General features: G+C 49.3%; 1 protein-coding gene across 1 annotated transcript in view; it reads right to left on the bottom strand.

The window, feature by feature from the left end:
- The window catches only part of Elavl1 (ELAV like RNA binding protein 1), a 37,973-nt gene that overhangs the window by 4,598 nt on the left and 16,983 nt on the right, over positions 1 to 16,392 (bottom strand). Inside the window, exons 3-5 of the mRNA XM_090341660.1 lie at positions 9,123 to 9,226; positions 5,407 to 5,560; positions 874 to 1,099 (exon numbers count right to left, since the gene is read on the bottom strand). Of these exons, the coding sequence (XP_090197786.1) occupies positions 874 to 1,099; positions 5,407 to 5,560; positions 9,123 to 9,226 (484 nt within the window). The remainder of the gene's footprint in view (positions 1 to 873; positions 1,100 to 5,406; positions 5,561 to 9,122; positions 9,227 to 16,392) is intronic.

Here is a 16,392-nt window from a genome sequence, read left to right as displayed (position 1 = left end):
CATCCTAGTTCTGACTCTATTGTCTCGTCTCTACTCCAGCCTAGCACCTACGACTATTTACAGTATAACAAGATAAAGGAAGTGACTCCAAGCAGCATGCAGGTAACATTCAGATATAAAATGGAAGGTGTGACAAGAAAGCCAGCTATGTAGAAAGAGCCACTGACCAAATGTTCAAAACCTGTTGAAAAACTCTAGACAAGGAATGGCTCTCATCTAATCACAAGTAAGGGAATTGCTATTCCCACAGACACAAAGCACCTTCAACCTCACAGCTCCACTGCCCTGAGTAGGAACGAGTGCTGCAGTGCAGAGCAATGTGGTGCGGTGCAGTGCAGTGCAGTCCCCTCTCTGGAGCCTGTGGCATCTTCTCAACTCCAGTGAAAGAATGAGATGTTGATTCTCTGTGTTTGTGGGTTCTGTGTCCAGAGATTCAACCAACCACAGACTGAAAATATTTAGAGAAAAACTGTGCCTGTATTGGTTGGGTACAATTTTTTTTTTTTAATTTTGGTCATTGCTGTAGAAATAACTGTTCCAGTAGCACATGCACTGTACTAGGTATGAGGTCATCCTGAGATGATTCCAAGCCTGCAGGAGGACGTGCATGGGCCACAGGACTGTATCTGTAGGGATGCTGGCACCATCCCCCAGGGATACCAAGGCACAAGTATAAATGGTGAGGGCACAGAGTTTTTGTGATGGTGGGGGCAGAGCAGGGGATGATCCTGAGGTACAGGTCAGGACCAATATCCTGGTCCAGTAGCCTGGTATCCCCAGACTATCCCAGCATGGGTGGCCACTGCCCAATAGGCCTCCGTGTAGTGTGGGTAGCCAGGAATAGACTGGCAACATGCCAACCTTTGGACCCACCTGAATCTCTGTGCCTGGTGGTGCACGGGGCCTCCGAACCGCCTTGCGGGCGAGTGGTACAGCTGGGAGAGGAGAGCCATGTTTTTGTTCTGGTTGGGATTGGCTGCAAACTTCACTGTGATGGGCTCGGAGGAACCTGGGGGTTTATGACCATTGAAACTGGTAATTGCCTCTTCTGCTTCCGATCGTTTGTCAAACCGGATAAACGCAACCCCTCTGGACAAACCTTTTCAACAAACCAACAAAAATGGAATTAGGGGGAAAAAAAAAAACCAAAAGGACTCGTAAAAACTGAAAAGCAAAATCAAGTCAGTCTACTGTGGTTCAAACTGAATATCTGGTTAATGAAATTAAGGAAAAAGAAAATCAAACCTAAATATGAAAACAAATGAGCGGATTAAAGAAAACCAATTAACTAGGTTTCAGATTCTTTCAAGCTGAAGGAAGGACTCTAGTGTCTCAGGACCAGAAGGTACTTTGATAAGAGACATACCACCATAGGACTGTATCCTTAGCTAACAGGGGCATGGCCCGTGGACTCCAGTCAGGGCCTTTGGACCTCTGTCCAGGCTGCCTCCAAGCACCCACTGTGATGAAGGAGAGGCAGGTGGAGGGTACCACTGGTCCTCAGTGCCAGCCTTGGCCTATACCTTTTTCTTTACCCCAAACCTCCCCTGAGCTTTTTCTTACCCATCTGTCTCCTGGAACCTCTGAAGTGAGGCCCTGGGACCCCCAGTCAGTGCTGCTCCACCGCCAGGGTCCTCAAAAACTAAACAGGTCACTTGCCTTCTCTGCAGACAACTTCCCAGGTGTGGCAACAGAGCAGGAACCCAAGTTGAGTCAGGAGCCATTTTGGCTCCTGTGCGGGAAGGGTCAGTATACCTCAAAGGCTGTGGAGGGGAATCCCCTCTTTCTGCACCCTGAAGGCAAGCTCTGGTCCCTCATTAGAACCCAACCCCTCAACAGAGCAGCCTGAGACCTGAGGCTTGACCGCTTAAGGCAGCATCTGGTCACCCCAAATGAAGAGACCAGTCATCCTTCACCTTATGCCTACCACATTCTAGGTCCCTGTAGGGAGAAAATGCGTTAATTCTGTCCCTTGAAGAACCTGAAGGGGGCACAAGTGGATACACTAGCAATGGCAGGGGGTGACTTGGGGAGAAAGCTGCCTGGAGTCAGGGGAAGAAGTGACAGCAAGGGAACCATCTGAGTGATCTCTCTGGACAGTGCCCTGGCAGGAGAGGTTACCATAACTTCAGCTAAACACCTTCTTTCTCAAGACCAGGCCAAGGCTTTGTGTGCCTGGTGAATGACAACAGCCAAAGCAGGACAGGCCAGGGCCTCAGGGACCTGCTTATAAAGATGGCTCTGGTAGCTGTTCTGGAGTCTCTTCCTCATCACCTCCCCACGTCCCGTGAACAGAGACACAGGGTGCCTCACATGACCACACAAACAGTAGCCAGGGAGTAGTGACGCCCACACTCCAACTCTCCAGCTGAGATTCTCTCCTGATCACAGGCTACCCCTCAAGTCCAGCTAAAGCTGCCTCAACTTCCCTAGAACTGCTTAAATGTATTTGCCTAGTATGCATGAGGTCTTGGGTTTGACTCCCCACAACACAAAACAAAACAGAACATTTCAAAGGCACCCAACAGGGGCAACCACTGTGAGTCAATAAGGTCAGACCTAGCCATATGCCGTGTGTGAGGAAGGTTCTAGTGCCTTGGGCTCATCTTTACATCTCAAATTCAAAGGGAAAGCTGACATCATACACTTAGCCAGTACTTTTTATTTACTCCTATGTGGCATAAACAACAGCTTAGCCATGGAAAACTAAACCATCTCTAACATCATGTTGAAAGCAAAATCTATGCTTTCAATCTCACAATATCTTCTTCCACTCAAGACCCAAGGCTGTGTGCATACACGCATACATAGCAGAGTATGTGTGCAAGTGTGGGTTCCTTGTTTGCTTTTACATGGCAATGACCAATGAAAACTGCTTAAAGAACAGAACCTGGGAGAGAAAATGAGCGGGCAGGGAATCGGTGGTTGACACCTATAATCTAGCTATTCAGGAGGCTGAGATCTAAGGATCACAGTTCAAAGCCAGCCCAGGCTCTTATCGCCAGCTAACCACCAGAAAACCAGAATTGGCACTGTGGTTCAAGTGTTAGAGCACTAGCCAAAGGACAGCATCCAGGCCCAGAGTTCAAACCCCATGGCAAAAGATGAAGAAGAAGAGGAGGAGGAAGAGGAGAAGAAAGGAAGTAAGTAAGTGGTATATCATGCAGTGGCTACAGAATGTATTTGATGAAGTGATACTTTTTGAAGATGGCTATGTGTTTTTAGTTTTTCTAATCCTTTCAGATTAAAAGCAGATGCCAAGAAATGGCACACTCTCCACACACATGAACTACAAAGTTCACAATGAAGGATAAAACAAAGCAAAATAAATAAATAAAAATGCTAAGTTCTATTGGCTAAGGATGTGAAGATTTTTAAAGAAGACTCCCGGGGCTGGGAATTTGGCCTAGTGGTAGAGTGCTTGCCTAGCATGCACAAAGACCCAGGTTCGATTCCTTGGTACTACATACATAGAAAAAAAGCAGGAAGTGGTGTTGTGGCTCAAGTGGTAGAGCTCTAGCCTTGAGGAAAGTCCAAAGACAGTGCTCAGGCCCTAGGACTGGCAAAAAAAGAAAAGAAAAGAAAAAAAGAAATAACACTCCAGTTTTCTTAACCTCAAACACATGTCATTTGAGGGTAAACATATGTCCACCTGCCTCAGCTCCCTCCTGTGAGCCTTGGCTTTCTACAAGGGCCTTAGTCCTGGGGAGGGTAAAGGTGAAAGCCTGAGATAATCTCGAGAGGCAGAGGGCGAGTGGGAGTGAGATTTTGGAGGAAGTCCACTGGCTAGATGGACAAGCCATGGTAGAGCGGGCTGAGAAGGGGTGGGAGCGGACTGTGTACCAGCTCCGTCACCCCACTTGGTGCTTTGATCCAGGGAGGGGTGGGAATAAACGCAGGCACCACCATCTGGCTGATCACCTCTGACACCCGTAAGAGGGTAGACGGAGGGGTACTGCCGAGTAAATGCATTTCCCAGCCCCCATTATCCCGAGCAAAAGGATGTTGTGGGAGGGATCTCAGGTCACTGACACAAATTGGGAAAGAGGAGGTGTCCACACTAGTGAACATGTCAAGACCTGCACGCAGGCTATTCCACTCTTTGAGTCTAGCCTAGGACTATGGCAGGAGCCTGCCAAGTCAAACAGACACTGCTAGCTGGGAGAGGACAGAACAGCTGACAAGGCTGCTGCCCCACAGTGGGGGGGCATGGCTCAGTGCACACCTGCTCCAGCCCAGCCTGTGCCAGGCGGGAAGCCCCGCTCGACCTGTACCCTGAGGAGATGGCTTGTGTGGTCCAGCCTGCACAGCCCACTCAGGAGTGCTTGCTGATCTGTCAGAAAGGAAGTCATCTCAGAAATGGGGCTTCCATGGGCCGGGAGTTTGGCCTAGTGGTCGAGTGCTTGCCTAGCATGCACGAAGACCCACGTTTGATTCCTCGGTACCACATACGTAGAAAAAAAAAAAAGCCAGAAGTGGTGCTGAGGCTCAAGTGGAAGAGCTCTAGCCTTGAGAAAGTCCAAGGACAATGGTCAGGCCCTGAGCTCAAGCCCAGGACTGGCAAAAAAAAAACAAAAAAAAGAAATGGGGCTTCCACAGCCTAGCTGTCCACAGCTAATTGGATACAGTGTGGGAAGAATGCAAAAAACACCTCAGAATACTCAGTAAGAGGAACGGCTCAAGTGGTAGAGTGCCATGAGCAAAAACTTGAAAAAGTTAAGACTCTTGAGCCAGTCCTGACATGCACACGCATACACACGTGCACACGTGTGCACACACACACATCCCAACGGGCTTCAGGGAGCCTATAAAGTAGGCTCCTTTCTGGGTTGTCATAAACCCTTGTTCCTTCTAGGACAGGGCTACAGAGGGTTTGGCCCGGGATGTCACGACATCCTGGTCCTTCCATCAGCAGGGCTGACGGGCAGTCAGGCTGGAACAGAGCCTGGGCATGTGCACTGGGGTTGCTGGCTTCCTATAGAGCCCAGAACTCAAGTGCTGCACAAAAGGGCACAGCAATCATGAAGACTGAGGAAGGGTCCATGGCAAAGAGCCAACAATGTCCCTTCAGGACAGAAACCAAGTAGGGACTCGAGTCCAACAGCAGAGACAGACACATCATCCACCTGCAGCAGCAAGTGTCCAGACAGGTGAGCAGCAGTCTTCCACCCACTCGTGGGTCATGCCAGGGCATTCGAGTACCTAAGAGATAGTGCCAGGATTCCTTGGTGCTAGCCTTCTTTGAATGCCATATTACTTCCTCAGCCTGTATCTTCTCGTTTCTCTGCTGCCCTCATCTGAAGAACAGCTAACACTGAAAAAGCAGACAACCACAGCCTCCTCTGGAAGGTCTGGCCCCTGGCCTGGAGGCCAGCCCTCACTGCCCATCCTGGCCGCCTGCCATACCTGTGGTCTGATCCACAAGGACCCGGGAGTTGATGATTCGCCCAAACCGAGAGAACATGTCCTCCACATCCTTCTGGGTCATGGTCCTTGGGAGCCCGCTGATGTATAGATTGGCATCTTTGATGACCTCTGAGCTCGGGCGTGCATATGACACCTTCAAAACACAAACAGTTTCCTAGGATTAGGGTGGGTAGGTGGTCCATACCATGGGCCATTGGCCCTAAGGAAGGCTAAGCTGTGTAGAAAGCCCAGAAAGGACTTTTCACAGAAGCCTTTAGCAGCAGCAGCAGCAGGTGCTAGCAGTCCGATAGGGACCAGGCACTGGACAGGTGATGGGGCTTCTCCTGCTCTTTAGGGTTTCCCATATTAGAGGCCCCAGAGGTGACAGCAAGGAAAGGAGTTTTGAGCTTTCCCATACTGAGGCTGAGGCCCTACAGACCAGAAGGGGTGGGATTAAGGCCATCCCTACTAAGGAAATATGACCTAGCAGGATGGGACTCAAACCCTGACTGGAGGCTGGGTACCAGAGGGATGAGGGAGGGGCATGCTGCAAGACAGGCGGGGCATGGAACTGCTGAGACCACACTACAAAGAAAAGCCACCTTTCACGTCAAACTGGACAGGAAGGACACAAGGGGTACTGGGGTCCCACTGAGGGCCTGAAGAAATGCAGCTGAGCTCGTTGGACATTCCATGGAAGTTTCCCCATCCATACAACCCCAGGGGCAGGAATAGGAAATACTAGGCCACTTTAGGCCTTGATCAACAGTCTCCCCTACAGAAGTCTCAAGATTCCTAGCTTCCTGTCAGCTAGCCAGGGAGAATACTCCACTCACCCTTGTCTGAGGTCAGTACCCTCAACCATGTGCCTTAACAGAAACCACGGTGAGAGCATGGCATTTAGGACAGGATGGCAACCAACCCCCCGGGGACTTTCATTTACTTATTTATTTTTGCTTGGTTGTGGAACTTGAACTCAGGACCTGAGTGCTGTCCCTAAGCGTTTTTTTGCTCAAGACTAGTGGTTCCACTTTGAGCCACAGCTCTACTTACAGTTCTCTGGCAGCTAACTGAAAAGATTCTCATACTCTGCTGGGTGCTGGCAGCTCACATCTATAATCCTAGCTACTCAGGAGGCTGTGATCTGAGGATGGCATTATTTTGTTATTAGAGCCACTGTGTTATAGTGACCCAATGTACTCCATGAGGACAAATGGCACTGAACACTGCTGTATCTCCAGCACCCAGATTGGAAGGAAATGTCTCAAGGCCTCAATGCAGACATTAAGTAAATACAGTTGCTGACACTAATGCTACCTGATGGGGTGTGGTAGTACACATCTAATTCATCCTAGCATTCAGAAGACTGCAGCAGGAATAGGGAGTATGAGGCCAGCCTCAATCCTAAAAAATAACACCCTTGTGCATTCCATTCCAGAGGAGCAGAAGTTGCACCACACTGGTTCCTGGTGCTCGTTCTCTCACGCTTATGTTGGGGGAAGGCATGTATTGAGCATGCAGGTTCAGAGCCTGGCTTTGTCCTTCTCTCTGAGACCTTGGAGAAGTCATCATACTCTGGGGTACTGACTTTTATAAGAACACAACTGTGGGATACTGCTTGGTGTCAAGACCACTACTGAATAATCTGGGCATGACAAGGACCCACAACTCCAATGGGTTTTATTGCGCTGCATGAATGAGCTGCCCTTAAACTTGAGGGCACTCAAGGCAGCATTGGGCACTCTACCTGCCAGCACTGGGGATGCTACCAAGACACCAGGGTAATACCCAAGGGACAACTTGAAATAACGGGAGGGCCATCATGTCCACAAGGAACTGGCCTGTTTCTACAGGACCAGGACAGTTGCAGGAAACCAGAGAGTCAGACACTGCTAGTCAAAGCACAGCAAGCTTTCACATGTACTCAGCCCGGGTGATAGGGAGGAATGGTGCCTGCCCAGGCCTGCTCTCCTGTAAGCTTCTAGTTCTTACCCGGGAAAGGGCTTCTGTCTGCTAACATCAACCCCAACCAGGTAAAAGGAAACAGGCTGACACAGGGATATGCGGTTTTGACAGAAGTCCAGGTTCATGAGTTACTACACGGTTCTCTACCTCTCCCTGCTGCCTCAAGAGACAAGAACATGAGCACTTTTGCATATCGAGTGAGACAAAGCCCTCAGAGGTGAGCCAGGGCACACGGGAGCTGCTACTAGCCTTCATCACAAGAGGCCTTGGGGAGCCTGTGCTAGACCCAAGGCTGCATGAGCCATGCTTCTGCCGGGGGACAACTCTACACATAGCACAGGGCAGGTGCAAGGACCGGTTATGGGTTAGTTCCAGGGAGACTTTGGCCACTAAGATCACAGAACAGGGTAAGTTAAGGGCAGGGAAAAATGGCTACGCTCCAGCCCACCCGGGTCAGCAGGCTTCCCTGGTGGGCTGGGGTCATCCTGCAAAGTCGCTCTAGAATCAAGTATAGCCCCAGACATCTGGATTTTACATTTCCTCAGGTGGTCCTGGCAATCAAGGAAGCCCAGGAAGCATGGCCTAGTGCCAGTCCTAAGAGAATCCTTTACCCCCTTCCCTCACAGGAAGGGACAATTTTGTACAGCACAATATCCTTCTCAGTACTTCAGATGAAGAAATAATCCCTGCAGGCATACTTGCCAGGAACAAGATGTGACAAGCCAGGTCTGTGGGTTCCTTGTGAAGGGTTGCCCCAAAAGGCACTATGCCCAGCAAACTGGCTAGCTACGGCACAGAGCCAGGTTCTGGGGCCAAGGATTAGGAAGGCCCAGCAGTGGTCTAGAAAAGACAGTGGAGAAGGGAACAAAGGTTGGGAAACACAAAACCAGCCCAGGCAGTAGGTGCTGACACAATTAGGGGAGATGGCAGACAGACCTTGAAGTCAGGGGGTGAAAGGGTGGGCCTAGGCTGAGAGAACTGGTTGACTATCCAGAGGGAAAGCTAGGGCAGCAATCTCAGAGGACACAGAGGCAGAGGAAGCTGATCTCCACAACCGGAAGGACCTTCTGACTCTACAAGAGGGCTACCAGAGCTCCGCCTGGGGTCCCACCCCCAGCGAACTGCATGGATAGCTCCCTTCCCACCTCATGCTGAAACCTCTCTTCACACTGCCTGGCTGTGTCATATGCAGCCTTTCTATCTCTTGTTTACTGACTCCGGCCTCTACCCTCATCCTTGGCTCTGTAACTCTGACTGTTTTAGTCGCTGTGTGGAGAGCTTATTGAGCACGTGCTCATTGAACACATACTACTCAGCTATGAAATGAACTGGTGGAAGCAAGCTTTTGATTGGCCTGAGGAGGCAGGAAGGGATGCTGAGAAAGGTAAGATGCTGCCACATGCCAGAAACTCAAGGAGCTAAGCTGGCCCCAGGCTTACAGGATGGAAGCCATTCCGGGATAGGATCAGGGCAATGCAGGCAGAAGAGACAGGCAGACGAGGCTTACAGGGGAATCTGCTTGTATATTGATGTACCCTGGGCTGAACGTGAAGACAGACCTGGTGTACAGTCCCTCCACAGGACCTTTTATGATAGGGCCAAGGAGGCCCACAAGCCACCTGGGACACACCTACAATTGTGCATCTGATGGAGACCCCCCAGGTAATTTGGTCCCCTGACAGTGATAGAAAGCCTGGATTATGGCATAGCAGGACTCTTGCTGGGGACAAGAATGGATCTCATCTTTTTACCTTGATGGTTTTTGACTGGAGCCTCAGGCCATTCAGCGTGCTGATCGCCCTTTCTGCATCCTTTGCAGTCACGTAGTTCACAAAGCCATAGCCCAAGCTGTGTCCTGCGTGGAGGAACATGAGGACAGTGGTAAACCAGCTGCCAGTGAGCAGCTGGATGAGAGAACAGGGAGAAGCAACAGGAATCTACCTCACCAGGTTCAGGGAAAGGTTAAAAAAAGAGAAGACAAAGTCAACAATGTAAAAGTCAAGAGAAGGGGCCTCTGGATAAACAAATCAAAGGTGGTAGTGGCAAGCTCCTCTTCCCCCACCCCCAGCCAGCAAATGGAGACATTTTTACAATAACCAAAGGTAGCTTTCTAACTAGAGGTTATTTTACAAAGTAATAAAGGCAGCTCCTGGTTGCTAGCTGCCCTGTAGGGCTGGGTGGGTAAGGACCAGGAGTGTTGAAATGGGCCAGGCCAGCAGTTGAAGGACAATGACTGCCTCACATTCCTACTACTTATCTGCCATCTTGCTTCTCACAGTGGGAAGGGCTACTGGGCTCTGATACCAGTAAGCACTCATTACACTCATTTTCCTGAACCTGATGCCAACCGAACCCAGCCAAAGGGAAGGAGGAACTGGGAGCCCATGGAGAAGCTGGAACCAAGGGAATCCTCTAGACACAGCTCTGGCTCTGGCCCAGCCCCAAGCTTCCAGGACTTCTTTTGACAGCAAACACTGTAACCTTACCTGTCAAGTTCAAGGAAGTCATCAGGGTTATAATAACGTGAGACTTTCACAAAGAAAGCAAGGTGCCCCCATGCCCTCTTTGTGGAACAGTAGGGACAGAGCACCCACCCACTAATACCGCAGAAAGGGTGCACATTAGCAAGGAACCTCAGGGCTAGGCACTGTGGCTCAAACCTGTAACCCTACATATTCTGGAGGCTGAGATACGAGGATCACAGTTTGAAGCCAGCTGGGGCAGGAAAGTCTATGAGACTCATCTCCAATTAACCATCAGAAAACTGGAAGTAGAGCTGTGATTCAAAGTGGTAGAGTGCTAGCCTTGAGTACAAAAGCTCAGGAACAGTCTGCAGGCCCTTAGTTTAAGGGCCACAACCGACAAAAACAAATAAGCAAGCAAACTGGAAAGCACCCCGATGACACCCAGACTGAAGAAGTAAGCGCAAGCCACATCACCTCAGCTCAAGCTGTCACCCCATCATTGGCACCCATTTTGTTCTGCTCCAGGCCTCAGACAGGGGAGCTGTATGATGCTGAGGCCACACTGCAGCAGAGATTCTTGTGGTGGCTGAGATAGACGCAAATGGACCCCAGGCCCTATCCATAAGAAAACAAGGGCCTAACCTACTTGGCCATTATCTTTTAATTTTATTGCTACTTTGTAAGTTTCTGGATAGTTTTATATTTGCAGAAAAATTAAACTAATGTCTACACTTAGGCTTTCCTTTAAGGTCGTTTCTGTCCCAGGACCCTACGGCACATTCAGTCCTCATGTCTCCCAGGCCTCTAAGACCATCGCTGACAATTTGGAGAAGGTAAGTGTTGGTTAGAGCAGAATGATGAGTGGTGAAGAGTAAGACCTAAGTGTAAAGCAGTCCTCCACCTAACACCTGAGCAAGGGCCAAGGGCATATACTGTCAATAAGACATACTGCTGGCCTGGGGAAGTGATTTTTTTGGGGGGCTCTCCTTCACCCATTTCCACATAGTGAAGGAAGTCTCAATGTATAGCTGACTCCAGGAATGGCCTGGAAATCCTGTTCTCCCCCTTTCAGCAACATGCATTAATTACAATTCTGTGTAGGTGATTTTCTTTTTAAAAGAAAAAAAAAATTTGGCCTTCTAGATCCTTTTGTAAGTGCTGGGGCTTGAACTCAAGGCCTAGGCACTGTCTCTGAGCTCTGCTTGCTCAAGGATAGAATTCTATACCACTGAGCTACAGCTCCACTTCCAACTTTTTGGTGGTTAAATGGAGATAAAAGAGTCTCACAGATTTTCCTGCCAGGGCTGGCTGTGGTCCCTCAGATCTTAGCCTCCTGAGCAGCTAGGATTATTGACATGAGCCACCAGTGCCTGGCTAGGTCCTTATCATTTTGTTGTTTCAGGGCTTGAACTCAGGGCTTAAGTACTATCCTTGAGTTTTTTTTTAGCTCAAGGCCAGCACTCTATCACTTTGAGCCACAGCATCACTTCTGGTTTTCTGGTAGTTCACTGGAGATAAAGTCTCAGGGACTTTCTTACCCAGACTGGCTTCAAACCGAGATCCTCAGATCTCAGCCTCCTGAATTGTTAGGATTACAGGCGTGAGCCTTTCGACCAGTCCTGGGCTTGAGCTCTGGGCCTGAGCACTGTCCTTGAACTTTCAAGGCTAGAGCTCTACTACTTGAGCCACAGCACCACTTCCAGCTTTTTTCTATGTATGTGGTACTGAGGAACCAAACCCGGGTCTTTGTGCATGGTAGGCAAGCACTCTACCACTAGGCCAAACTCCCGGCCCTTTAGATAGATAGATAGATTGAATTCCTGGCCCCACATCCATATTTTTAACACAAACTCATTGCCAAAGGGCTGGAGGCATGGCTCAAATGGTGGAACACCTGTCTAGCAAGCATGATACCCTCAATTCAAACCATTTCTGTCAACAAATCTGCCTATCAACCAAGAAAACATCTCAGCTCCACAGCTCTGAGCAAAGTGAGCTGCAGAGCCAGAGCCCAGGTAGCACTGTCAGTTCAGAAAATTACTAACAGCATTGTGTCAGGCATTGCAGGGTCTTCATAAAAGGCCCAAAACACAGGCCAGGTACAATGGCTTACATTATAATTCCAACTGGATAAGAAATGGAAATATGAGAACTACAGTTCAAAATGAGTTAATCAGACTCCCATCTCAACCAACAAGCCAGGCATATTTGTCAGCTATGTGAAAGACGTAAATAGGAGGATCAGGGTTCAGGTTAGCCCAGGCTAAAAAGGTGAGAGCCTGTCTGAAGGATAACTGTGCCTCCAGCTCCCCACTTGGCTGGTTGGCAGCCTGGACCAGTCCAGCCACACTGGTCACTGCTGATGCGGAGGTGCTGCCCTGAGGTCTTTTGGGACATGCCTATATGTTCTTCCAGGGCATGTAAATACCACCAGGTTCTCCTCCTGCTCTAGTCCCTCCTCAAGTTCCTCCACCATCTATTCCTCTGAACTATACACAAGAAAGAGTGTGCCTGTCACCAAGGAAACCACTGTGCCTCAGCCAGCCACTGCTTCCTTCCTTCATCTGAGCTGACATGTCAGCTGAGCAGTCCCTTAGTGCCAGGCCCAGGGGTCAGCGATATTCACAACAGAATGGGTGCTGCAATAATGAAGTTGTCAATGCGGACAATCAGTGAAGAGGAGCAATGAGCCAAGCCTGGGGAGCTGGCAAGAGATGTCATAAGCTTAGATGTGCGACTGTCAGGTGGTCAGGAGGGCCAGTGGAGGTAGAGGTGACCTTGAGCCGAATTGCCTGAATAGCCCAGACAGACGGGCAAACACCAAGTCTCAGAGGTGGAGGTAGAGGGACTGAGGTTTGTCTTGGGAAAGGAGGCAGCTGGCCCAGCTGAGCAAGCCTGTTCAGGGAAATGTGCCAGGAGGTGACTGGCAGTGGGACGGGAGCTGGAGGACCGAGTAAGGAAGGAGAAGCAATACCAGAGGCCATGAGATGAAGCTGCCCTTGGCATCTCTTCAGGCTAGGAGTTCCAGGCTGTGCCTAAGGACAATGGGGCTTCCCAGGTGACCCAGGGGAACCCCAGCCTAGAGAGTCAGAACTCAGGGTGGGGGCTTGGTGGGAGATGAGAAGTAGGCAAAGGACAGACAGCCAGTAAACAGAAGAAAGTGTAGACAGTAACAGAAAACAGATGATTAACTTCACTAGGAATGTGAATCGGCCAGGATGAAATGGCATTTGTCAGAGAGAAATCCTGCCAGGACCAGGGGACAAACAGCAAGGCCAGGTGGAAGAGAGGGTGAGTTGGCAACAGGGACCAAGAGTTCTTAGAAGGCACCCTGCCATCCACGGCTTCACTTCCAGGAAGGCTCTGTATGGAAATAAACAGGGAAAAAACTTATGCAGACAATCAGCTCTGTGGGAATCAAAATAAATACTATGTAGCTTGGTGATGCTGTGATAGGGTGACACTTGGTGACAGGGGAAAATGTTTAGACACAGCCTGTGGGTGCAGCAATAGCTTATAATAAATATGGAACTAATCAGTCTGGAAGGACAAACACCCAAAGGCTAGAAGCAGTGAGAGTATGAGCGACTTACACTCTTCTCCCTGCTTGTCTCATGCTTAAGTTTTTCTGCAAGGAATTAAGATGACTCCTGTGAAAGAAAAAAGTAGAACAATTGTATAAAAGGGCATTCCTGTAGAAGGATAGTGTTCAGGAAACCCAGAATCCAATACAGGACACATCTGGGAAGTGATACCCAGTTCAGTCCAGCTTGCTGGTGCCAAGCACAGAGTCCTAGGAGATGCAGGCAGGAGTAGGGCTCCATTCAAACCAGAGGTCTGGGAAAATGAGCCAAAGCCAGCGAACCTGGTGGCTGGTAGAAGGTAGCTTATGAGGGTGGAAGGTACTCCTGACCCCTGGAAAATCAGCAAGAACTGTTGCTGGATCATATAGGACCAGACACGAGAACAAGGAACAGGGTCAGGGTGCACAGGCGGCACTGATCAGCACCACCGGGCTACACAGTAGAGATCATTTGTGGGTATGAACCAATGTCACAACCCCAGTAAGAGGACCTGCACTTAGCTGGTGACAAATATTTGGAAGCTTCTGATACTCCTTTAACTTCGCTAACACTTCATCCTATTGTCACGAGTGCCCAGGCCATGACTGGCCCACATTAGATATTTGCTAAGTGCATGAATGCTTGCGCACCTGATCTACACACTTCTCAACACCATTCATTCAATCAACAAACACTGTTGCTATATCTAGGCCTACAAAGAATAACACAGCTCCTACCTCTGAAACCTATATTGATGTACTGGATAAGAAAATTCCATCCTCAGTACAATGTAGAAACCCGTGATGCAGAGCTTCCTGGTTGCTATGGAAACTCACAAGCACAGCGCAGCTGATGCTGACTTCTGGGGCCAGGGAAGGCCTATTGAAGCAAACACAGAGCAAGGGCCTGAAGGGTTTGAGAGGGAGTGACAGGATCTCAACAGGCTGTGGCAGTGAGGACAATGTCTAGATGGTGACAAAGGATAGGTGGATAGTAAGAGGGGATAGTGGGTGGATAGTGAATGCCATGATACTCCAGGCTAGGAGGATGCCCAAGGAAATGCAGCAAGGGACAGATGAGGAAACACCCAGACAGATGAATACTGGGTACAGGTCAGAAACCATGCTTTGTTTTCTGACTGGAGCCACTGCCATCAACTAAGACAGAAACACTGGTCAAGAGAGGCCAGTTGGCAGAACTAGCTCAGTTTAGAATACATGACTCTAGAGGCTAAAGGGCCTGGGGCTCAGCTCTGTGGTCAAGAAGTGACAACTGAAAGCACGTCAAGGCTGTGGGAGTAACTACTCACTCCAAGTGCCAGCTCAGGAAAATGAGAAGGGCTACAACAAAGTCCCGAGGACTGCCCACATTCAAGGATGGGAAAATGAAGAGCTATATGGGAGGTGGAATACAACACTGAGGACAGGACGACAGCCAGGGGAAGAGGAAGCTTCTAGAAGGAGAGACAGGAAGTCTGACAGTCTCTCTGCAATGAAGACCAGAGTGATTCTGCCTCCCCCAGCTATGAAGCAACATCTAAGGGCACATTTTGGCTTCTCAGCTCAGAAGGTGCAATGGGCTTTGAGGAGGCCAGGATGCCGCTTCACTCCTGTGATGCACAGCCGGGCCCCAGGCAGCCATCCCACCCCAATCATCAACGTGCTGATACAGTGAAAGCAAACCCAGAACGGGAGGCAGTCAGAGCTGAGAGAGGATTCTTTGGTGCTGGGACTAGTTGGATGGCTCCAGGGGCTGGGGTAGAAGGGAAGGGATACTGGGCTCTAGTCAGCTGGGTTTGAGGGCTGAAACGGCAATCACGGAGGTCGGGGTCATCCCTGGTGCCAGCCGACTAGCCAGGATTGGCCTTGGCAATGTGCCTGACTGGCCTGACGTGATTTTGCTAGGATAGAAGCCAGGGGAAAAACTGATGGCTAGGGTTGGGACAGTGAAGTTCTCATAGGCTGATGACAGGAGGGAAAAAATGGAGGGGACAAGTGTGTTTGAGAAAGCTCCATTGGTTGAATCCTAATCCATGAATCAATAGGCTGGTGAGAAGGTGAGCTGAGTCCAGGCACCTCAACCCCTAGCACATTACCTACTGCCCAGAGGGAAGAAAAACCTTATCTACCTGAACTCTCTTGGCTTGAATGGCACTTGGCTGCCCCTGCTGGCTCCATAATGTTCCAGCTAGAGCACACACTGCGCTGCAAACCACAAGCCAGCAGACAATCAGGTAACAAGGATTAAGACTTGAAAGCTGAGAGATATCCACAGGCTAAAGACGCTTTTGCCACAGGTTTTTGAGAGGTACTGAAGAATTCGCAGCCCCTCCAGAAAGGATTCATATTCAAAACAGAGCTCTAGATCGTTCTACTTCTTTGAATCTACATAGGATCTAAAGAGGAACTTTTGTTTTTGGTTATAGGACTTGAACTCAGCTGGGCCTTGTCCCCTGAGCTCTTTTGCTCAAGGTTAGCACTCTATCACTTTGAGCCACAGTACCACTTCTGGTTTTCTGGTAGTTAAATGAAGTATGAGTCTTAGGGCCTTTCCTGCCCAGGCTAGCTTTGAAATGCAATCCTCAGATCGCAGCTTCTTGAGCAGCTGGGATTACAGGTGTGAGCCACCAGCACTTGGCCCTCTAAATAAGAGGGTATTTATTAAATCACAGATTTTGAAAGCTCTGGACCCAACAATCCATCTGAGGAGCTACTTTTCTGGACAGTCATCAGATAGGCATTTTCAGGATACTGGAAAAATGCAAAGGGTTAAAAAAAATGCAAAGGGTTGATGAAGCAGGACGCTGGGTACATTGGGTACACTGGCTCAAGATATTTCTTTTTGTTCATGAGTATTTTAAATTTCCCATAATGAAAGTGTTTTTTTGTTTTGTTTTTTTAACTTTGAAATTAGTTTCCAAGATAAGGAATCAAAGTATCTACAATCCAGGAAGTGTACCACTTGTTCGACAGACAGTAGGGCAGACAAAGGAG

The sequence above is a fragment of the Megascapheus bottae genome, chromosome 1, assembly GCF_031878675.1.
Source record: "Megascapheus bottae isolate mThoBot1 chromosome 1, mThoBot2.hap1, whole genome shotgun sequence".
Taxonomy (NCBI): domain Eukaryota; kingdom Metazoa; phylum Chordata; class Mammalia; order Rodentia; family Geomyidae; genus Megascapheus; species Megascapheus bottae.
The sequence above is the reverse complement of the archived record's forward strand: the minus strand, read 5'-3'. Positions and strand labels throughout refer to the sequence as shown.